Source organism: Artibeus jamaicensis, unplaced genomic scaffold (assembly GCF_021234435.1).
Source record: "Artibeus jamaicensis isolate MK-2021 breed Jamaican fruit bat unplaced genomic scaffold, CSHL_Jam_final contig_519, whole genome shotgun sequence".
NCBI classification, from domain to species: Eukaryota; Metazoa; Chordata; class Mammalia; order Chiroptera; family Phyllostomidae; genus Artibeus; species Artibeus jamaicensis.
Window position 1 is genome coordinate 31751497 of NW_026521871.1, and position 24467 is coordinate 31775963.

Below are 24467 nucleotides of genomic sequence, written 5' to 3' on the forward strand. Positions count from 1 at the left end.
AGAAGTGGAAGGCAGCAGAAACCTGTCTTTCTGGCCAGAGGATGCGGAAAAGGGACCTCAGCTCAGAACTTTCTTTTTCTCACTACCTGCCATGCTCCGAGGGCAGCCCTGCTGCCCAGCAGCAGCACTGTGGTAGCTCCCAGGCAGCTAAAATTCCAAGAAAAACATTTTTTCAGGTGAGAATAACTAACAGAACCCCATGTCATCTGAAGAGTATTGGGGAAATTCCCCTTATTTTTTATAGTTCTTTCTTTCTGTCATGTGGCCCCAGGAAAAGGAATGCCTAGAAATCAGGAGGGGAGGGTTTACTTGCTAGAGAGAAAAGAGCACTAATTCTGGATATGAACCAGCACATGTCTGGGGCTCACCCTGGGCTGTGCATGTGCAGACAGACCCAAAATTGCATAGCAAAGACTTTGTAACCGGGTGAGCCCGGAGCCCACAGTAAGAATGAACTTGCAGTCTGACATAACCATGCTAGCTGCTTGCTAAAACAAAAACAAAAATCAACATTCTACAGAAGATTTCATATGACCCGGAATCTCACAACATGATATTCAAAATTCCAGGATTCACTCCAAAATTAATACACGAAGAACCAGGAAAATGTGACCAATTCTCAAAAGAAAAGAAAATGAATAGATGCTAGTTCTTTGATGACCCAGATGCTGGAATTAGTAAACACTTTCAAGCAAATACTGTAACTGTCCCATGAGCTGAACAAAAATACTCTTGAAATACTAGGGAAGAAAAAGTTTTCAGCAGAGAAATAGAAACTGTAAAAGTGACAAAGAGTGAAAAGAATTGAACAGATATCCAGAAACCTATGAAATATTATCAAAATGGAAGTGGACCAGAAAAAAGAAAAAAAATGACCAAACAGAAAAGAATGAAGAAACAAGAACTCAAAAAAAAAAATGAGGAGAGGCTTAGGATCCTCCAGGACATCTTTAAACGTTCCAACATCCGAATTATAGGGGTACCAGAAGAGGAAGAGGAAGAGCAACAAGTGAAAAGGTTATTTGAACAAACAATAAAGGAGAACCTCCCCAATCTGGCAAGGAAATAGACTTCCAGGAAATCCAGGAAGCTCAGAGAGTCCCCAAAAAGTTGGACCCAAGGAAGAACACACCAAGGCACATCATAATTACATTAGCCAAGATTAAAGACAAGGAGAGAATCTTAGAAGCAGCAAGACATAAGGGCACAGTTACTTACAAAGGAGTTCCCATCAGACTGTCAGCAGATTTCTCAAAAGAGACCTTACAGGCAAGAAGGGGCTGGAAAGAAGTATTCCAAGTCATGAAATCCAAAGACCTACAACCAAGATTGCTCCATCCAGCAAAGCTTTCATTTAGAATGGAAGGGCACTTAAAGTGCCCTTAAAGATCAGGTCAAGTTCAAGGAGTTCATCACCACCAAGCCCTTGCTATATAAAATGTTAAAGGGACTTACCTAAGAAAAGGAAGATAAAAAAGATGAATAGTGAAAGAACAGCAAACTCACAGTTATTAACAACCACACCTAAAACAAAAGCAAACTAAGAGGATAGCTAGATCAGGAGTGAACAACAGAAATGAAGATCACATGGAGGGTTAGCAACAGAAGAGTGGGAGGAGGAGAAGGGGGGAGAAAGTACAGAGAATAAGTAGAATAGACAGGGGGAGGGCAAGAATAGTATGGGAAATGTACAATCTAAAGAACTGTGACACATGGACATAAACTAAAGGGGGGTATGGTGGGGGAGGGGTATGCAGGGTGGAGGGGAATGAAGGGGGGAGAAATGGGACAACTGTAATGGCATAATCAATAAAATATATTTTAAAAACACTATATGAATCTGAGCCCTGGCTTGGGTAGCTCAGCGGATTGAGTGCGGGCCTGCGAACCAGAGGATCAGTTCAATTCCCAGTCAGGGCACATGCCTGGGTTGCAGGCCTGTTCCCAGCGGAGGACGCACGAAAGGCAACCATACATTGATATTTCTCTCCCTCTCTACTTCCCTTCCCCTCTAAAGATAAATAAGTAAAATCTTTAAAAAAATATGATTCTTTCAGAATGTCTCCAAGTTGCTAAAGTCATAAAATTAATTCTGCCTAAAATCTGCCAAGTCCTTGTATTTAAAATATTTGAATGCCACACACCTGGATCTGGCAGCAGCTACACAATTGGGATGATTGTCAGGGACTACACCCTTCCCCATGGGGGTGGGCAAAAATGGCAATTGACATCGCTCCACCAACTTCCGGATTGCCTCCTCTGCCTGGGCATAAGCAGCACCTACAAGAAACGCAAATACATGGGACTAGTCATTAAGCTCCAGACACTGACCCTCGAAAGAGTTCATGTGAAATTGCTTTGAAAACTTCTCAAACATTCTCCTGCTTTTTCAGAACAAAAAACAAATGACTATGGTTTTCATCTTTGTATTTCAAAATGTTCAAGAAAGCAATAGCCCTAATTTCACCTTTAACAGTATTCTCAATTATTCTGAAGGATGTCCACCTCAAAACAGAAGCTGCATCTCATGTCGCCTGCTGCCCTCAATGCCTGTTCCCTGCTACAGTTCCGCTGAGTTACTGCTCACAATTCCCCAAACGTACCATCTGTATGGCTAGGCCCCGGTGGGCCAGGGAGGACTTGGCCCTCCCAGGGGAAGGCTCTCTCTAACCTGCTGTCCTAGTCATGGAAACTCTAACCAGGACACACGGTTCTGAAGCTCTGTAGACCTCTTCATAGGTTCTACAATTTAGTGACTGCAGTAGGGCTCACCCACATGGCTCTCATGCTTGTTTTTACCGTGTATGCCTACAGAATAACCGTATGCCCATTTCAATGACAATAAACAACTCACTGTTTGAGGGATGATTTCATTTTAATGTCAAGGCCACTATATTTCTTTTTAGCTATATAGTTTTATACTCGTTTTCAGGGCTAGTAGAATATTACTCCATATTCGGAATTTATAATCCTCTGCTAAATTCCAGTAAATAATATAGCATATGTCCAGATTTAATATAATGCTGCCGCTCATGAAACTACCTTAGAAAAATCTCTTTTCATACATGTCGGGTGAAAAATAAATGGTTCCTCTTTCTCATCCAGAAACCTTCCGCGTGTTCTCCTTCTTCCCTCAATATCTTTGCCCACCCAGCTCTCTCCTCTCAAAAGGCCTCTCTTCTCTCGGTCCACCCAGTGATCAGACATTTTCAGGGAGTAGCCTCAGTGTCCATCTCTTCTGGGGAGTCTGTCCGCACCAACAACTACATGCGTAAAGTGCTGCTTCCTCTGAGAATCTGCCTCACCTCTCTATACACACATCGCTCAATGATTTGCTGCACTGATCTGTCTCCAGGTCTTTCTTCTGGTAAGTTGGGGGACAATTATTTCTCTGTGTACCTCAAACACGTTTTCTATACTCCCACCCTTGTAATCACTCCTTAAACACTGGCTGGAGGAAGAATGAAAACTCGCATCCACTGAACTCTTTCTACCTATTGTGCTAGTTAATTATGACAATATCTTGAGGCAGTTAATCTCTCTCTCTTTCAAGTCAGGCATCTGAGACTCAAAGCAGTTGTTTGCCAAGATCAGAGAGCTAGTACATCATATAGCTGCATTCAACTCAGTTCTGACTTCAATTCTTTTCTGTTGTCCACCATTCCATCAAAGCAATTTTTAGTTTCTATACAATGGGTAAGCCAAAACTAAGTCCATTTAGTTTTTTTCTGTAAAATAAAAGATATATTTTTCATTTTTATCAATAACTTGATTGATTTGGATATTCTCAGTACATTGGCTTTTTCTCGCTATTGGCTTCCAGTGGGTACAGGTCAGGGGTGCTGCTAAATGTCTTCCAATGAGTAAGACAGCCCCACAGCAAAGAATTATTTGGCCAAAATGTCCGTAGTACCAAGGAACTTCACAAACCACTTCCAACCCATTCGGTCAGTCACAGCACCTTCTCCATACACTCACAAATCTTTTTTTTTTTTTGTATTTCAGTTTTTACCTTTCTTGAAATAATGAAGCATAATACACTGAAAATGTTGTGTATTTTCTTTCATCTTCAATATTAAAATAGCTACACAAATATTTACTAAATTTGATGTTTTGTTTAAATGCACACTGATATGACAGCTGTCACAACACAATCTAACAAAATTGTTTCAAATGAAGTTAAAAAGCACTACTACAGCTATTGTATGGAAAAAACCAAACAAGCTTTTTGGCCAACCCAATAGTTTCTTAGTAGTTGACAACTGACCAAGCTTCCTTGGTTCTAGAACGCAGAATGTATATTATAATAAATTGCCAAAAGCAGTATAAACTCGTGCAATACCTTGGGAGAAAGCAATTTGATAATATTCACCAAAAGCCTTAAAATATGAATATCTTTTAACTTAGTTAATTTTCTTTCTGGGACTCTGCTTTATATACTAAATATTGAAAAAGCTATAAGCACAAAAATGTTTGTCACAGTTTGGCAAATTTAAATATTTGTCAGTAAAGTTTTAATATATACATAAGTAGACATTAAAAATTAAATTTAGAGAAAAAAACAAAGACCACGAAAAAATGCTGTTATAATGTTAAATGAATTAAGTAGAATATGAAATTACTTATGTAGTATGATCACAATAGATAAAATATACATGCAAAAAGCAAGAGAAAAGTACTACTTGTTAAAAATAGTTGTTTTTGGATGGATTTCTTTTTAATCTTCTGAACTTTTCCAAACCTTTTATAAACATTTTTTTATAATGGAAAAAAATGAATTTTACTCCTAAGACCTAAGAAATGCAATAGGCAGTATTTCCTTAGAAGGATAAGAATGAGCATTCTAGAACAATTCTAGGATTTCAAAACAAATAAATAATACTATTTGGACAAGGAGAATTCTTATTCCACTTTCAAACATTAGAGCAGATAATAATAATGGAGACGACTTCTAAATAGAATCAGCATCCTTTCCAAAGCCCGCGAGAATCGCAGGTCCACTCAGTGCTACCTTTCCCGATGATGAGAAGGGGCCGTTCAGCATTCCTGATAACAGACGCCGCCCTGCGCACGGCGGAAGTCTCTGCGGTGCTCACAGGAGGGGGCAGGCAGCGCTCCACGTACCTGGAAATAACAGAGTTCCGTTGATTAAAAGAGACCCACTTTCAAAGTTTTTATTGTGAAAACATCCAATCTATAAAAAGGTAGGAAAAAAGAAGTACAATAACCTCCATATACTCACCATGGAGATTCAATAACTAACATCATTTTTCCACATTTGCTTCACACATACACACACAAACATACATGTAAACATTTTTTCCTAAACCATTTTAAAGTAAATTATAGGCACAACACTTAAAAACTTTCCTATGTAGCTCAAAAAGATAAGACTTTCATCTATATAACCCTATCTTTATCACGTCTAGCAAATTAAGTTATTCACTAGTATCATCTAATAGTCAGTCAAATGAGTAATTCACTGATAGGAAATCTGAGTTAATGGCTTAACACTGTAATAGCAGCAGTAATTGTAGTAACAGTAAAGACATACTAAAAGCTAATATTTAATACTTACTATGTGCCACTTATTCTCATTTAAATTTCAAAACCATGAGGTTAGGTATCACCATTATCTCCACTTCATCATTGGGGGAAAAAAGCCCAGAAAGCAAGTGACTTGCCCAGGGACCAGGGCATGGGGCAGTGGACTGAACCAGTTCATTCTGTCTCCGAAGTCCATGCTTTCAACTACCTTGCTGTGGTTCCGCTTGCTGGGTAAGTCAGTATTTTAGTACCACAATATGCATTAGTAAAGGAAATATTAAAACTGTACAGTTAAACATTTCTGGACACCAAGTCCTCACTCAATATTTTGTTTTGTTTTCTCTAATTAATAAACACCATACTGTTAAAAACTTAGGCACTATATATAATACCAAAAAAAGGACATTCGAACATTTATAGAATTTTTAAAGAAGACTTACAGAGTTGACTTACCTGACGCTCATCTCTCCCCCCGCCTCGCCCAATAATATTTTGAGTGTCACATTCAAGTATTATGTAGAATAGCTGTCCTTTTGGTCTGACTCTCCCAAAAGAAACCACTCCTTGGGATACTGAATGTACAGAAATGCCAACTTTCTCTCTGTAGTCGCTAGAAGGATACTTGGCCCATGAGAGCAGGAATGTACTAAGTGGTATCCAGGGAGATGCAATAACCCAAGTACACATCCTTATGAAGGGTGACTTAGATGCCAGTGGAAAATATTTTTTTGGTTTTCTTTTTAATGTTTCTTACACTTACTGTTCATTTAGTGTTTATTTAAGGAACAGACATCTGGTACTGGAATATTTTTAAATTACTGAGACAGACAGACTAAAATTGTTTACATGGTGTCCTAACAGTTTTTCAAGTCTCCTCATGTTTTGGTTTCTACTATAAAGACTCTAAATAACCACACAGCATTAATGAGGATGTATTATCTGTGGGTGCTGAAAGAATAATATCAAATGAGGAGTTCAGGAAGCTCCAAGTATCCGATTTAGTGATTAAATCCCAAAACAATTACAAAATAATACTATTTTAATTAAGAGAAACCCTTTGGCTAGGATTAGGTTTAATTTGAAATCATCAAAAGTTAAGACAAATGAAGATTAACTTCTAAGCTGCTAAGCAGATTTTAAAGGTAAGTATTATAACAACACAATTAAGAAAAAATCTAGCATAACTATTACTCACTTTATAGAATTCACATTTGCCTTGAGGCCCACGAAGTCTGCAGGTATATCAACATAGCAAGCACCTGGACGGCCATAAATACTGTTTCTTACTGCCTAAATTTATCACAAATAGAAGAAAATGCTGTAAAAATCTCAATCCTTAGTATCATATCTCACTCAAAAATAACTTAAAATTGTTAAATGAATAGTTCTAATTTTTCTGAACATCATAAGTTGGAGAAGCAAACACTTTTGATTAAATTTTAAGTACACAGTATTAATTCTATACAGAGTTGACCTTCAGTGTGATGGTTGGGGCACTGATCCCCCATGCAATCAAAAAGTGTAACTGTTGACTCTCCCAAAACCTCACTACTAATAGCCTACTGTTAACCTCATCAGTAACATAAACAGTCAAACCGACACATATTTTGTGTGGCATATGTATTATATATTGTAGTCTTTAATAAACTAAGCATGAAAATGTTTTCAGAAAAAATCATAAGAGAAAATACATTTACAGTACTGTATGTATGTTTTTTGAAATATTTATTTATTTTAGACAGAAGGGGAGGGAGGGAGAAAGAAAGGAAGAGAAACATCAATGTCTGGTTGCTTCTCGAGCTCCCTCTACTGGAAACCTGGCCTGCAACCCAGGCATATGCCCTGACAGGAATCAAACCACTGACCCTTTGGTTTGCAGGCCGGCATTCAATCCACTGAGCCACACCAACCAGGGCTGTACGTATTTATTTTAAAAAAAAAAACACCTGCATAAGAGTGGACCTGAGCAGTTCAAACCCTTTTTGTTCAAGGCTCAACTGTACTTTAAAAGGGGTTTTTGTTTAAAAGGAGACAGATAAGAAAGTAAATACTCAGAGCTTTAAAATTCACATCCTATTATACTTTAGTCTTAGAAATTCTCCTCTCGGCTCTGTTTGCCAAGCCTTCATAACACACATAACCTGCCTCCTAATCCTAACAACCTGGCAGTTTTCAGCAATTGTGATATTGTAACACATGACAAATGATTTCTGTAACACATGGTTTTTTTTTTTTTAAATATTTTATTTATTTATCTTTAGAGGGGAAGAGAAGGAGAGAGGGAGAGAAACATCAATGTATGGTTGCCTTTCGTGCGTCCCCTGCTGGGAACTGGCCTGCAGGGAACTGGTCTGCAGGGAACTGGTCTGCAACCCAGGCATGTGCCCTGACTGGGAATCGAACCGCGATTGTCTGGTTTGCAGGCCCGCGCTCAATCCACTGAGCTACACCAGCCAGGGCCTTGTAACACATGGTTTTGACAAAACTCAAATGTAAACCCACTCAGAGACGATCTTATATGCATTAGTACTGATTTTCAAAAATAATCTTTTGCAAAAGCGTAAGAGAAAGGACACCCAGGGTTCCATCGTATCTTTCTTTTCACTTTTCCCATAGTTATTAAAGTGCAGGAGAAACTTCTTTTTCAAAAATGACATTTTATGTTTCTACAATTAAATATAATGGCAGTGGGCACTGAAATGTATATAGCTCTTTAACAACGTCCTTTTTAATTATCTGAATATGTTCTAAATTGTTACTCATTCAATTGAGAATAAAAATGACACAGACATAAGCAACTAAGAAAAACCAGTTGATCTGGAGGATTTGTAAATACTGTACCTTTTCAATAATCGATGGAATAGCTTCTATGCTGCTTGGCCGGACAGAAAACTTGCTATACAATCTACAAGCTTCAACCTACATATAAAAAGAAAATCACTTAAAATTCAATTCACACATTGTATTATTCTTCAAAAGAAAGACAAAACGTTAAGTCATTACTTTCTACGATGTTCAGAGGCAAAATGGAAATAATGTATCACCTAGACTATTTTTTTAACTTATTTTTATTTTGTTGTATTTTTCTCCATTACCGTTTATCCCTCTACACCCTCTTCGCCTCCCCACCTCCTCCACAATGGACTGTTTCTTAAAAGCCTATGCAAAGCACCAGCAAATTTCTGCCTCAGCGTGATTCGGAAAGCGAATCCAAACAAGGTATCATTTCCATTTCTCAGACTGGCAAAAATGAACAACTCAGGCAATACACAGCCATCCATCACAACAGAGGAAAACAGGCACTCTCTTAAACTGCTGGGAAGAGGGGAAATGGGAGAAGTTGACAATGTCTTATAAAAATTAAAGTAAGTTTATCCTTGCACCCATAATTCCACAGCCAAGAAATACACAACTTCATGTTACTTCTTGTTACAATAATAATCTTATTCTGACATTACTGCCAGTTTTCCTGTTACATATTTTGCTGGTCTGCTGCTCGGGTCATGTAAATTCAGTTGTCTTAATTTTTCACTGTTTAATGTACTTTGAAACATTATGTAACAAGTGTTTCTCTCAATCCTTTTTGGTACAAAATCTTTGGAACATTGGGCAATCTTAGCCCCACAAACATGACAGAAGTAAGCTGACTCCCTAACTTTCAGTCTGTTGAGAGTCATGTCATTTAGTTTTATGTTATTTCCATAAGAAACAGATGTTTGGATCTTTCTCTTCAAACTTTTAATTTCATCTAGTAAACTTCTATTATTTTCCTTTTTGGGAAAAATATTTACAATAGATATTATCCTCAGCTTTTCTTCATTTATTTTCAAAAGATTTTATGTATTTATTTTTAGTGAGAGGGGAAGGGAAGGAGAAAGGGAGAGAAACATTAATGTGTGGTTGCCTCTGGTGAGCCCTGCACTGGGGACCTGGCTTGCAACTCAGGCAAGGCATGTACCCTAAGTGGGAATGGAACCCGTGACCCTTTGGTTCGTAGACTGGTGCTCCATCCACTGACCCACACCGGCCAAGGCTGCTTTTCTTCATTTATAAAGTTTTTGTAGTAACTTTAAATTTCCTTTTATATAACTTACCTGCTGTACTTATTTTTCAAATACATGTATCAGCATCTTTTCAATAACTGCTGTTATTCGCTACTGTTATCTAGGTAAAACGTCAATTCCCTCTCAAGGGTATAAAAATTTAACATTTTCAGTAACCTGTATCAAGATCTAGTTTAAATCATATACAAAATTATGTTTATATTTTGAAGGTCTCACAATGATTTCTGATATACCAATAGACTTTGCCTAACGGTTTTAACTTTGTGCTACAAACGCTCAAATTTATTCATGTCTTAGGTGTTAATCATTCACTCTCACCTATTTGCTTTCTAAAACTATTCTTAAAACTGTAGCATTCCCTGATATTTAAAATTTTTCAAATTCTTTTCTCTAGCTTAAAAAAATTTCAAATTCTTTTCTTTAGCTTTCCAAAATAAAAATGACCTTGTCCAGAGTCTACTGATAGTCATTTTGAATAGGATTTTTCCTCTCAACTTTTGCTTTCCCAAAGTCTGAAGGCACAGTCCAAAACCATTTTTATTCCTATATTATCTTGGCTCTTTGAAGAACCTATTTTTAGAGTTTAAAAGTCTGACACAAAGGTGTATTTCTTGGAAGACAGCTCCTAAGCAGAGTCTAAGCTTTCTTAATATCCATGCAAAAACTGTCTTGTAGTTCAGGGATATATACCTTTAAATGACCTCAGGTAATTTTCTTTCACTCTAATTATTTATTTTGCAGACAGAACCTTTTATTCCTTCTCCATAAATCTTGTTACGTTTATTTATTGAAAAATTACAGTTGACATACAACATTCCTCTCTATAAATCTTAATCTCTAGAGGAGAATCGTAAAGTCAGGTACCTGAGGGAACTCCTGGAAGGCTCCCATTGTCTCCTGGCTTCTTTCCGAGGACCCACCAATCACAAGCAAGGGCCTGAAATAGTCATTTTTTTTTAGAGAATTACAAATGAGCTCAACTTGTAAAACACTCAGCAGAGTGGCCAATAAATAATAAACACTCGATAAATGTTAAAAAAAAATGAAAATAACATTTTCTCTTAAAAACTGTAGATTTAAAATTTAGGAAAGAACCTAATGTGAGAAAACCCTTCCTCAATCTCAGAAAAATCTGAAATTTATAGTAAATGTTTTTCCTCCGCACCTCTCTCCCCTCCGCCCCTTTTGGGTGCTGATGCTAAACCTCTAGTTGTGGTGATGTAAACTGAATTTTTACTCCTTTCCTATGATTTCCGGGGATTAAGAAGAGAAAAAATTTTTCCCACACTTTCCTAAGGAAGTCTTTGAAAATGAGAGAAATTTCTCAGCAAAAACATTCTTATCTTTCAAGGGAAAAAAAAGATATAGCAAAGCTAAGTTTACTCAAAAAATATCAGATCCATAAGTAAATAAGAAAGAGAAAGACTAGGAAGGAAGGGGTAAAAGAACTATAGGAAACACAAGGCAAGAAAGAAAGGAATGTTCTTCCCACTAGAAAATTTGAGCACTTTATGAATTGATGACAAGATAATGCCCTTGAACAAGATCTTACTGGTAAAGTACCAGAGACAGGTTAAGGACAAGGTCAAAAAGTAAGTAACTTATAGAACAAATTCAATAAATATAAAAATTTTAATTGTCTTGCTAATTCTGCAGGAAAAGATGAAGAACTGGAATACATTCTTGCATACAGATCTGAGATCTTTAAAAAATAATTCTTCACTTAAAGAGAACTACTGATGTACATATATAAATAGATATATAGGGGTGGGTAATAGTAGGAATTTTTTTTGCCACTGCAACATTCTTTTGAGTTTAATAAAGCTATTATAATAATCATAACCTGCACGTCTTTTCTGATCGAACAGCTGTAAATCCACTTTTGTCCACTCCTGTATACATGTGTGCATTGCAAAATGTTAATAGTGATTACCTCTAGGTAAAGGAATTACTGATAGATTTTAGTTTTTCTTCCTGATACTCTTAATTTTTGACTAAGCCATTCTCTTAAATACTTGATTCCAAGTCTTCCCACCCTCGATCAGTAATTGTTCCACTAGGTAAAATCACGCGCTAACATTTTTAAGAAAATGTTTCCAGTAATAACAATCCAATTACCAACAGTTCATGTTTGCATTTGCCATACCACCCAAGGCGTGCACGAGACCTGGGCCAGAAACAACAAGGCATACTCCTGGCCTAAAAGCAAACACAATTGATTTTATTAAAAGTAGGTCAGATGCAATACTTGATTCATAACACTTAGGGTGAAACATGGTAACTTTCCTGGACTTCAAAGGAAGGACAGATAGATTTTTTTCTACAATGAGTAAAACAATTATTAAAATATTTTTGCATTACAAAACAAAAGAGAGAAAGGTACTCCTTTCTTGCAGGTATTTCCTGCAGGTACTCCTGCAAGAAATAAGGTACCTGTCATTTTCACATTGCATTTCATTAAACTCTTCATATTTTGCTCCTATTATATTTGGCTAACTCAAGCTTACTCATACAGAAGCAAAGTTTTGACTGCTGAGTACATTTTTGTATGAAAAAGAGAAGTGCCTAAACATTTTTTAACAAAATGTAATCATCAGTTAATCTTTGACAGAAAGAAATTCTGAAATGGTAGTGTTCTGCCCAATTTTTAAATTGATGCTTGAATGTTTTTACCCTAGATGACTTTCTAAGCTTAAAATGCCATGGAAAAGGTATCTTCCTATAATTCAGTTTTTCATTTTGCATTTAGAAAGTATTTTCTTAATCAATTTAGATTAGCCTTTAAAAGATGCTGAAGCAAAACAAAGACTTTAGTTTACCTGCCTGTCAGATATCCAACCGCAGAGGCAGCATAACAAGCCTACAAAGAAAAAACACTGAGACTTCAATATGTGAGATCCTCAAGGAAGTACACATGTAATGATTTACTGTAAAGAGGTTAGAACTTAACTGTCAAGGAGGAACTGGAACACCTTCCATTTTATCAAGTAATGTTCTACTTGTTAATTTCAAATACTAGTTTACATATTAAACCTAATTTTTAGTTTTTTAAGAAGTTTGTCCATATGATCTAGTTTATTCATAATATCCTCTTATAACTGCTTAACTATATTCAGGGTCAATAGGAATGTGATCTTTTTTATTCCTAATATTGTTAATTTGTGTCTTTGCTCTTTTATTCTTCATCAGTCTTGGTTGGGATTTATCAAATTCATCAATCTTTTCAAAGAAACAATTTTTGGTTTCATTGATTTCTCTCTATTGTTTTTCTCTATTGTTCATTTATTATTCTCTATTTCATTTATTTCTGCTCTTATATTTATTATCTTACTCCTTTACTTTGGGGTTTAATTTGGTTTTCTTTTTCTAGCTTCTTAAAAATGTAAACTTAGAGCACTGGTTTTTTAACTTCTTCACTAACAAAGTCATTTGAAACTATTTCCTCTGAGAACTCCTTTAGCTATCAAGAGTTTGGTGTCTCATTTGTCATTATCATTCAATTCAAAATATTTTGTTTTCATGGTGATTTCTTCTTCAAAATATTGGTCCATAGTCTCCTTTTTAATGCCTGATATTAGTAATTTGTATCATTTCTCTTTTATTCTTGATCAGTCAACCCTGAAGTTTATTAATTTTATTAAACTTTTCAAATATTTACAAAGTACCAAATGTGTTACTTAATTTTCAGAGGTTTGGGGATATTTTAGTTATCTTTCTGTTACTGAATTTTAGTTAATTTCTAAATGCTCAAGTTATATATACAGTGTATTTTCGGTACTTAGAGATTTGTTGAGATTTCTTCATGGTTAGTTTTTACTTTAAAAAAATTTAAATTATTTTATTTATTTATTTTTAGTGAGGGGGGAAGGGAGGAAGAGAGGGAGATAAATATGTGTGAGAGATACATCAATCTGTTGCCCCTCACACCTCCTTCCCTGGCCTGCAACCCAGGCACAAGCCCCAGCTGGGAACTGAACTTCGGTTCACAGGCGGGCACTCAATCCACTGAGCCACACCAGCCAGGGCACCTATTAAACTGTATTGCAGTTCATAATAGGAAGAAAGAGGAGATGCTTAATTAAATACAAGATAACCTGGAAAAATTCTTCTTCTTAGTCAGGGACATAATTTTTTCCAGTTATTATTTCCTCTCTTTTTTTGAAATAATATTAAATTGGGTATTTTCTAACCTCCACTGAATGTTATATATGATATACTGAACTTAAATAAATCCACGTTAAGGACATAAGCATAAAAATTCAAAAATAAATTACAATGAACCATAATCTAACTGGTACCACTACCACATGCCCAACTAAGAAGCTGAAATTGCACAAAGGCTCCGTCCTTTTTCTGGGTTGCTGTTCCCTATGGGCCCTTATAACCTCTCCCTTCTGCATATCAGGCCGAATTCACATAGGACAGCCGCTATGTCCTATATAGGCAGCCGCTATGCAATGCAATGAGTGAAATATCTGCTGCAACAAGAACACTATTGGGCCACTGAGGAGCACTGCCCACTGATTAAAGCAGGGTAAGAAATCTTGCTGCAGAATGCAAAATACAAAACAACATGTAACAAAAATTATATTCTTCTGGTAAGAGGTGTTGAAGTTGAAAAAGAACTGGTTTTATGATCATAAAATATCTATTTCTGTAATGAATCACCCTCATTCACAGGTGGAATAATGTCTGCAGTATTTAAGACAGCAGACTCTGGAACCACACTGTTTAATTCAGATGCTAGCTCCCCTAACTTCTCCTGTGAACATTTAGGAAGTTACTCTGTTCCTGATTCCTCATCAATAAAATGAACATCATTCACAGCATTGCTGTGAGGATGAAATCAGCTAATACATGTAAAATAATCAAAATGGTGGCTGCAAACAATAAGCTCTCAATAACAATGAAATTCCTAATAGTCTGACTACCTCCTGGAAAACTGGCCAATACATGTGTTGATTTCTCTAAGAATGTAATGAAAGACAAGCTACAACCAACTACACTTTTCTCTTAAGTACAGCTATGTAATTGGAGGCCAAGACCTTTTCTGCCTCTCGAATGGCTTCTGGACCTGTTTTCACACTCTGGTTAAGGCTTCCTTTGACTGATGGAAAGAGTGAGATCGACTGCAGGGCATGTGCACTCAGAATGTCCTACAGGCATCTCAAACTAATTATGTCCAAATCTCAACTCATCGCCTTTTCCCACCACACTGGCTCTTTTTTCTGTATTCCCTACCTGAGTCTGTGGCACCATGATCCACCTACTTGGTTAAGCAAGCCCAAACCTAGAAATCATCTCCAGAAGTGCTTGTCCTCTCCTTCCCAGCCGGTTAATGTCTCCTCATCCTTCAAAGTAGCTTGGGCATCACCTCCTCCAGGAAACCTCTGAAGTCTCGGACTGAGCAGGGTACCTTTTTCTGGACCTCCGTAGCACCTGGCTACGGTGGTAACACAGTAGTTACCACATTATAATAAAACTGTTTGTTTCTGTCCCCAAAGCTGGGTTATAAGCCCATCAAGGACAGGAAGTGCCCTTCATCTCCATACCCAGTATCTAACAGCTAAGGTGGCCCACACCTGAGAAGGCCTACGGCTAAGCTTATGGGGGCTGAAATAAAACTTCAAGCTGCCTTTGGATCCATGCTCTGTACTACCACCAAAATCATCTTTCTAATATAAACCTTATTAAATGTAAACCCTATTTATAGAAACCTTTACAGTCTCATCCAGTGCCTACTGAAAAATGTCACACTCCTTTCCCAGCCATTGATTCTCTACAGCCTTGCCTCAGCCTCCATAAGCAGTCTGACAGGCTACCATGTCCTTAGGTTAATTGATGGAACAGTAGGAAGACACATTGACTTTATAGGTAATAATCTTTGTCCTACTCATAGAGAACTGGTCAGCTGTTAAATGTTCTGTCCATTATACATACACCTATTCTGAGTGACTATACTAGATAAATTTTTTCTTTGGACACACCTCACCCTCACCTTCCCTCACCTTCCCAGACTGTGATCAACATTCAGATCAAGGCCCTGCTGCTTCATTAGATCTCCCACAGGTTATGTAAGATAGCACTGGGCATGTAATGTGTACTCAATAAATATATGCTGTATGAAGAAACTAGACATACCACCACTAGGAAAACCAGTAAAATGTAAGTCCCATTAATAGGTCATTAGCTTCATCTTCTCACACAGAAGAAAGAACAGAATGTTGTTCCGACTAAGAAAAGCAGAAGGTAGAAGCAACACAAACTCAAAACCTATTAGTTTAAAAATTTTTTTAAACTACAATTCTCAAATTTTATAGATAAGGAATGACATTCAATTAATAAAAGTGTACTAAGCACCCACATGCAAAAGCCAGGCACTATGGAGATATAACAAATGAATCACAATTCCTGCTCTTCAGGAAACCACATCTGATGGCAGAGGAAGGGAGATCAAGAGCCCGAATTCGAGGGCAACAGTGGGAGTGGAAAGCAGAAATGGTTAGCTTGATGGACTGGTGGGATATGGCATTGCAGAAGTGGACTCTTGATCTTGAAACCAGCATTTCTGAGAGAGGGGAGGCTAAGCTGACAAAATGTCCTATCTTCCTTTCTCACGGTTCCATATAAGCCATTAAGAAAAGTGGCAGCGTAATGTGGTGGAACGAACACGGAACTGGGATTTAGGACACCCAAGTTCCAATCATGGCTGTACCGTCTGGGACTGGTCACCTTGCAGAGCCACCTACTCTATGAGATTTGGCCTTCATCCAGTCAAAGTGCAGGTACTCTCAGAGTACCTATCGTGTGCACGAACCCCTTATGGGACACAGATGTGTCAAGAAGAAAATATCCTCACCCTCTGAGAGCTAACAGACTAACAGGAAAGTCAGAGTAGACAAATAATACACATAAATAAACATATAACAGGTAATTACGCGAGTGAAGTTCAGAGGATTCAGATTCGGTCCTGGAAACTGTCCCAATTCTGACACTCTCCACTTGGCAGAGCACAAAAGTGCACGGTCTTCGAACCCAGAATAAAATACCTGGGTTAAAATCCTGACTCCACCATAACAGTTGTCACCGCAGGCAACTTCACCCCTCTGTGTCTCACTTTGCTCATCTGTCAACTAGGATTAGTGGGTCCTGTCTCATAAAGTTGTTATGATTGATTCGTGTAAAGTATCAGAATAGTCATAAGCACTGAGTGTCTGCAATGAATATGTGCCATTATTATTCATCAGTAACATGCACTGGGCTCCCAGAGCCCATACTTACTGCTTGCTCATTTCGCATCCCGACGTATCTGATGCCCAGCTGCTGGGCAGCAACGGCGATTTCGGTCACTGGGATGCCTACGACGCCAAACATGTACTTCACATCCTGGGAGGCGAAGAACAAGAGGGTATATGTCCCGACTACAGCTACAAAACTCCCCCCACCCCCGGGGGCGCTAAAAGAAAAAACCTCATGCGAACCCCCTGCCCCACCACACTCCCCAGCTCCAACATATCTTGGCCCCCGCCGGCTTCCGTAGGAGCCTTTCACTCGGCGCAAGTCAATCGTACTTGAGTTTTCAGGGCCTGAGCGATGACTGTAGCACCAGACACCTTCTCCTGGCTGCTGTGGCTGCGCTTTGCGAATTTACTTTCCGGCATCTCCAACATAAAACTTCAACTTCCCAAAAGGCAGCAAGCTAACACGGAGCTGCCAAAATAAAAGGGCCCGAGAGAAGAGGCGGGCTAAACTTAGTCCACGCTCCTGAGCTAGTGAGAGTAAATATTGGCTCTCTCCAATCAGAACCCTGTCACTCTTTTGCACGCCCCTCCATTCGCGGGGTCAGAGTGTCAGGAGGAGGGGCTAGCTGGAGGCTTCCGGTTCTGCGGTGCAGGTAAGAAACCAAAACATTCCAAAAACATCCCTGGCCAACCGTTTCCGGTCCTCTCGTAGGCACCGACGACTGGGAGGAGGGTCTGAAGGGGGCGTGGCTCTGGCTGGTGCTCCTGGCCCCGCCCTCGCCTCCGGGTCTCTGGGGTGTGCGAGCAGACACCGCAAGGGCTGTTGAGTTGAGATCGTGGCGGGCAGGTTGGCTTCCAGGATTGGGCAGTCTTTGCCTTGTTTTGTGCTGCTTTCGTGTCGCCCGTGTTCAGGACTATTGCTTACACGCGTTTCAATATATTCTTTCATAACTTTGTGGCTTTGCAATCCGTGAAGCATAGTCATACGTGTTAATTAAATCCGTAAGCTTATGTGTACCCTTTACCCCAGTATTAGAGTTGAGGACACCCGACTTCCCAAGCAGGAGATGGAGTAACTTGCCCCGAGCCCTTGGACCCAGACTGTACCTCACATGCTCAGTCTTGCCGCGAGAGCTGAGATGGGCGTCTTGAATCTAGTTATTTGTGACTATTGTTCTCTCTAACCCTTGCCAATAAACCCACATTACTCTCCACTCTTGTTACAAAGTCAATAAATGTGGATTTTCATAATTCTTAGATTCATTCTCAATCTATAACGAGTCCCTGCAGCTGATAACCTTTCAAAACACATTTTTGTGTTGCAATGTGCGCTTTTTTTCAAAAATATTTTATTGTTTATGCTATTGCAGTTGTCCCAATTTTCCCCCGTGTCCCCCTCAACCCAGCCTGTCCCCCACTCCCATAGTCCCCATACCGTTGTCCATGTCCATGGGTCATGCATATATGTTCTTTGGCTAATCCCTTAACATATTTTCAGTTCGTCCCTACCTCCTTTGTTCCCTCTTATGGCTGTCATTCTGTTCCACGTTTCTATGCTTCCAGTTCTCTTTTGCTCATGAGTTTATTTTGTTCACTAGTTTCCAGCTATAGGTGAGATCATATGGTATTTGTCTTTCACCAACTGGCTCATTCACTTAGCATAATGCTCTCCAGTTCCATCCATGCTCTTGCAAAAGGTAAGAATTCCTTCATTTTTACTGCTGTGTAGTATTCCATTGTGTAACTGTATCACCGTTTTTTGATCCACTCATCTACTGATGGGCATTTAGCCTGTTTCCAAATCTTGGATATTGTAAATAGTGCTGCTATGAACATAAGGGTGCATAAATTCCTTTGAATTGGTGTTTTGTGATTCTTAGGGCATATTCCCAGCAGTGGAATTGCTGGGTCAAAAGGCAGTTCCATTTTTAACTTTTTAAAGAAATTCCATACTGTTTTCCATAGTGGCTAGACCCATCTGCATTCCCACCAACAGTGTACTAGAGTTCCCCCATTCTTCACATCCTCACTAGCACTTGTTTGTTGATTTTAATGATAGCCATTTTGGCAGGTCTGAGGTGATATCTCGTACTTTTAATTTGCATCTCTTTGATGGCCAGCGATGTTGAACATTTTTTCATGTCTATGGGCCATCCATATGTCTTCTTTGGAGAAGTGTCTATTCAGATCCTTTGCCCATGTTTTAATTGGATTATCTGTCTTCTGGTTTTGAGTTGTGTAAGTTCTTCATGTATTTTGGAGACTAAACCCTTGTCCATTGTATCATTGGCAAATATGTTCTCCCATACAGTTGGTTCCCTTTTCATTTTAATAATGGTTTCTTTAGCTGTGTAGAAGCTTTTCAATTTGATGTAGTTCCCATTTATTTATTTATTTTTCTTTATTTCCCTTGCCCTAGGAGATAGTATCAGCAAAATATTGCTATGCAAGATGTCTGAAATTTTGCTGCCTGTGTTTTCCTATAGGATTTTATGGTATCACAACTTCTATTTAAGTCTACTATCCATTTTGAATTTATTCTGGTGTATGATGTAAGATGATGGTCTAGTTTCATTTTTTTTGTAGGAACCAGTCCAGCTCTCCCAACGTTATTTATTGAAGAGACTCTCTTAATTGTATGCTCTTGCCTCCTTTGTCAAATATTAATTGACCATCAAGACGTGGGTTTATTTCTGAGCTCTCTATTCCATTCCATTGATCTATGCATGTGTTCTTACACCAGTACCAGACTGTTTTGATTACAGTGGCCTTTTTGCATAGTTTGATCAATCAGGTATTGTGATCCCTCTAACTTTGTTTTTCTTTCTCAAGCTTGCTGAGACTATCTGGAGTCTTTTTTGGTTCCATATACATTTTTGGAATATTTTTCTAGATCTGTGAACTAAGGCATTAGTGTTTTAATAGGGATTACACTGAATCTATAGATTGCTTGGGTAGATGGACATTTTAATGATGTTAATTCTCCTTCACGAACACAGTATATGCTTCCACTTATTTGTATCTTCCTCATGTTCTTTCCTCGGTGTTCTATAGTTTTCTGAGTACAGGTCTTTTACCTCCTTGATTAAATTTTTTCCTTAGGTACTTTATTTTTTTTGCTGTTGTTGCAATAGTAAATGGGACTGTTTTCTTAGCTCTCTTTCAGATAGCTCATTCTTGGTGTATAAAGTACCTTTGCATCCCACCAATTTGCTGAATTCATTTATTAGGTTTAGTGTTTTGGTGGAGCCTGTAGGGTTTTCTATGTACAATAGCATGTCATCTGAAAATAATGACAGTTTTACTTCCTCCTTTCCAATTTGGATGTCTTTTATTTGTTTTTCTTGCCTGATCACTGTGGCTAGGACTTGCAGTACTATGTGGAATAAGAGTGATGAAAGTGGACATTCTTGTCTTGTTCCTGATCTTAAGGGAAACACTTTCAGTTTTTGCCTGTTGAGTATGATGTTAACAGTAGGTTTTTCCTATATGGCCTTTATTGTGTTGAGGAATACTCCCTCTATTCCCACTTTGCTGAGCGTTTTTATTGTAAATGGATGCTCTACCTTATCAAATGCTTTTTTGGCATCTATTGATATGATTATGTGATTTTTGTCTTTTGTTTTTGTGATGTATTACATTTATTGATTTGTGAATATTGTACCATTTTTGCATCCCTGGAATAAATCCCACTTGATCGTGGTGTATGATCTTTTTAATGTATTGCTGGATCTAGTTTGCTAATATTTTGTTGAAATTTTAGCATCTATGTTCATCAGAGTTATTGGCCTATGATTTTCTTTCTCCAGTCACAAGGAGTGGAACTTGAAATATTTGAGAATTTGGAGTGTTTTAAAGTAAAAAGACCAGTAATATGAGGAAAGTAAAGAGACAAGAAGAGAGAGGAATGGGTCATGGGCAGTGAAATGAATGAAAAGCATTGGAAGCAAAGGATTTCTAAACCCAGAGATTTTCAAACTATAGCCCTGGACCCTTCCTAAATGTCTTCCTGTCTTCATTTCAAGCCCTATCCCCATCCCCAAGCCAAAGAAAGTGAAAAGGTTGCCTCTCTAGAAATGGGGACCTAATCTAAAGGTAGTCCTTCGTGGAGATTTCTTTGAAGTCTCAGAGTTCATCTGAAAGACAAATGGGCCCTGACCGGTGTGGCTCAGCTGGCTGGGCATCGGCCAGCAAATTGAAATGTTCAAATTCGTAGTCAGGGCACAAGCCCGGGTTGCGGGTTTTATCCCCGGTCAGTGTGCATACAAGCAGCAACCAAGTGATGTTTCTCACCCTCTTCCTCCCTCCCTTCCCCTCGCTAAGTAACAGATTAAAAAAATAAATACATAAAATCTTTTACAAAATGGAAATTTTGCATTCTACACTAAAATGCATTCATATTTTAATGTGAAATGATCTTTTTTGATGTAAAATAAACAGTTAATTAAATGTACAGATCTTAAATATGAGATGAGTTTCAACAATTGTATATACCCATGTAGCCACCACTCAAAATAAAAATGGCATTCTAAACTATTTATCTGTCAAGTAAAACTGCCATTTTGTAAAGATGCAGACCGTCTGTGGTTTTGAATAGCCCTTGGCACAGCCTCTCCTGTCCCTGTTATAATAAAAAGCAAATGGGAGCTGGTCTTGGAAATTCCTGAAGCAGACCAAACAAGTTCAGTCATTCAGACAAAGCCTAATTAAGCTTATTTTATGAGATTAACTTGACCCTGGTTGTTTCTTGCTCATGCCTCTGGAAATCATAAGTACAATTTGAAATTTCCCGAAGTTGAGCTGAGGTAACCACTGAAAATTGTAACAGTGCAGCCGGTCACTGTGGAGAGCCACTGCTTTCTAACTCTCTAATCTCCTTTGTAGCCTACCCCCCTCTTTGGTTTGAGTGCTCCCAGTTTGTAAACTCTTTTTGGTGTTTTTACAACAAACACTTCCTAATTACTACTTTAGTGAGTCATTGGGAGCTTCTCTTATTCTGATTTTTTTGGCAGAGGTGTGGGCCCCACCCCTCCCGTGTGCAACATGGTACAGACCAGTGCCCGTGTGACGGCTCCATCCGCACTGAGTCAGGATCCCGCAGAAAGCTGGATGAAAATACAGTTCCTTGGGCCCTACCTCACATCTTTTGAATAAGCAACTTAGGAAAAGTTAGGCACCTGCACTTTCCTTTTTTTAAACTGCTACCTTATTTTGGTTCTCAGCCCAACTTGAGAACACTAGTGTTACTGAACAACAGGTCCAAGGGGGGAGGCAATATTTGGCCCACCTAGGGATGCCAAAAACTGCTACAGAACAGGGGTCCCTCCCAAGGACAGAATACTAATATCTACTGGGCTCTTCTGTCCGCCGCCAACTGGAAAGACATCTCTCAATGCCAGAGATTTGTGAAAAGGAAATGAAATGTTTATTTAATGCTGTTCAGGCCTAATGCCTCCACTAAAATATCAAAGTCTTTTAGGGTATACACCTTACACACACACACAGCTCTCCCATCTCCCACTGCCCCAACTCTGGGTACCGTAAATCAGGAAAAGAACACACATCTGTTTTTCAGGCTACTGGCACTGTCAGTTGTATCACCATGCAGGCAGGATCTCTCTCTAGTTGATCCAAAGTTATATGGTACCCTCTCACGGTCCACTGGCAAGAGTTCTTTGTACCCAGTTCCAGTCAAAGTCTCTCCTGCTTTCCAGGCCACTCGGCCAAAGGGGGCACCCCAAAGCCGCCTGGGCCTCTTCTACCGAAGCTGCAGGGGTCCGCACTCTGACCAAAAGCATGTAGCTTTCTTCTTCACCTGGCTGCAGGGGTCCCCACTCTGGCAAAGCTGAGTGGTACACTCTTTCACTCTGCTGAAACCGTGTGGCTCTCCCTTTCACCTAGCTGCAGGGGTCTGTACTCTAGCCAAAACCGCATAGTTCTCTCTCCTCTTCACCTCGGCAAGAGGGGGTCTTAATTCTGCTGAAACCGCGTGGCTCTCTTTTTCAATGGCTGCCACGTCTGGGTTTAAATCTCCATACCCATTCTCCCCTGCGGGCCCATTTCCGACTCCTCCTACAATCAGTTACACCTGCCAGGACTCTCATACCCTCCCAGCTTTACTGGGCTGCCATCATTAGTCTGGGTAGATATGGCCCCATGGCGTGGAGCCAATCAATTCCAAGCTCTCACGCAGGCACTGCAACCTGGGGGACCTGCCCCCAGGTACATCCTGGGTAGAAGCCACTCCCTTCTCCCTGGCTCAAAACTTGGCCACAGCAACTTAACATATCTATGAAACCAGTTAAAGGTTATAGATATGTTAAATAATCATTCCTGAGGTTAGCTGCAAAAACTGTTGCTATGCAAAACAGCTCTCAATGGCCCTGCTCCATTTGTTCCTTCCCCCAACTCACACCTATGGGGGGGGAGGGGTGAGGACATCTTATATGTCTCTCCAATATTCCTCTACACTTTGAATTCTGAACACCATTCCAAATCTTTTTTTTGGGCTCCCCCCTTGACTGCACCCTGTATCACTAGCTCTGTACTCATGTTGGAGGCATGAGATAATAATTAAATGTATCATTGCCTGTTCCCTACATGAACTTGGATTGTTGACTAATTTAAGACTAGTTTGACATTGACAGCACAGACTATGTATATGATAGTGAGTTCATGAGGCCTTGTGTCTACTTCTGTGTCAAAAGAATTACTGATGTGCCCTGCCTGGGTAGTTCAGTTGGTTAGAGTGTCGTCCCAATATGCCAAGGTTGCAGGTTCAATCCCCAGCCAGGGCACATGCAAGAAGTAACCAATGAATGCGTAAATAAATAGAACAACAATTTCTTGTTTCTCTTCCTCTCTCTAAAATTAATTTTAAAAAGAATTACTGACAGAAATGTTACCGAACAAGAGGTCCGAGGGAGGGGCAATACAATATTTGGCCCACCTAGGGATGCCCAAAATTGCTATACAACAGGGGCCCCTCCCAAAAAAACCAAAATACTAAAATCTACTGGGCTCTTCTGTCCGCCGCCAATTGGAAAGACATCTCTTAATGCCAGAGATTTGTGAAAAGGAAACAAAATATTTATTTAATGCTATTCAGGCCTAATGCCTCCACTAAAATATCAAAGTCTTTTATGTATACACCTACACCCACACAGCGCTCCCTTCTCCCACTGTCCCAACTCCCGGTACCGTAAATCAGGACAAGAGCACACGTCTGTGTTGCAGGCTGCTGGCACCATCAGCTGTGTCACTGTGCAGGATCTCGAGTTAATCCAAAGTACTGTGGTACCCTCTCATGGTCCACTGGCAAGAGTCCTTTGTACCCAGTTCCAGTCAAAGTCTCTGTTGCTTTTCAGGCCCCGCGGCCAAAGGGGGCACCCCAAAGTCGCGTGGGCCTCTTCTACCAAAGCTGCAGGAGTCTGCACGCCACCAAAAGCATGTGGCTTTCTTCTTTACCTGGCTGCAGGGATCTCCATTCTGCCCCAAACGGCGTGGCCCTCTCCTCACCTGGGCAGTTATCCCCTCATGTCCCGGAGCCCATCTTTTCCAAGCTCTCACACAGGCCTTCTCACTCAGGAGCGCAGCCCCTAGTTACATCCTGAGT

The 24467-nt window shown here is 39.3% G+C and overlaps 2 protein-coding genes across 5 annotated transcripts in view; one reads left to right on the plus strand and one right to left on the minus strand.

The window, feature by feature from the left end:
- The window catches only part of HACL1 (2-hydroxyacyl-CoA lyase 1), a 40195-nt gene extending 22817 nt beyond the window's left edge, over positions 1-17378 (minus strand). For 2 of the 3 annotated variants that reach the window (XM_053669214.1, XM_037143947.2), the window contains exons 1-9: positions 17183-17378; positions 16893-16997; positions 12431-12471; positions 11730-11810; positions 10476-10548; positions 8389-8466; positions 6743-6837; positions 5012-5124; positions 2145-2280 (exon numbers count right to left, since the gene is read on the minus strand). In XM_053669214.1, coding sequence (XP_053525189.1) covers positions 2145-2280; positions 5012-5124; positions 6743-6837; positions 8389-8466; positions 10476-10548; positions 11730-11810; positions 12431-12471; positions 16893-16997; positions 17183-17281 — 821 coding nt within the window. In that variant the 5' untranslated portion in view covers positions 17282-17378. Of the gene's footprint in view, positions 1-2144; positions 2281-5011; positions 5125-6742; positions 6838-8388; positions 8467-10475; positions 10549-11729; positions 11811-12430; positions 12472-16892; positions 16998-17182 lie in introns of those variants that run through there. The other variant, XM_053669215.1, reaches the window with a different exon arrangement.
- A 34-nt stretch (positions 17379-17412) lies between these two features.
- BTD (biotinidase) overlaps positions 17413-24467 on the plus strand; it is a 33321-nt gene continuing 26266 nt past the window's right edge. The window contains exon 1 of one of the 2 annotated variants that reach the window (XM_053669217.1): positions 17413-17505. The gene's annotated coding sequence lies outside the window, so the exon portion shown is untranslated. Of the gene's footprint in view, positions 17506-18481; positions 18550-24467 lie in introns of those variants that run through there. The other variant, XM_053669216.1, reaches the window with a different exon arrangement.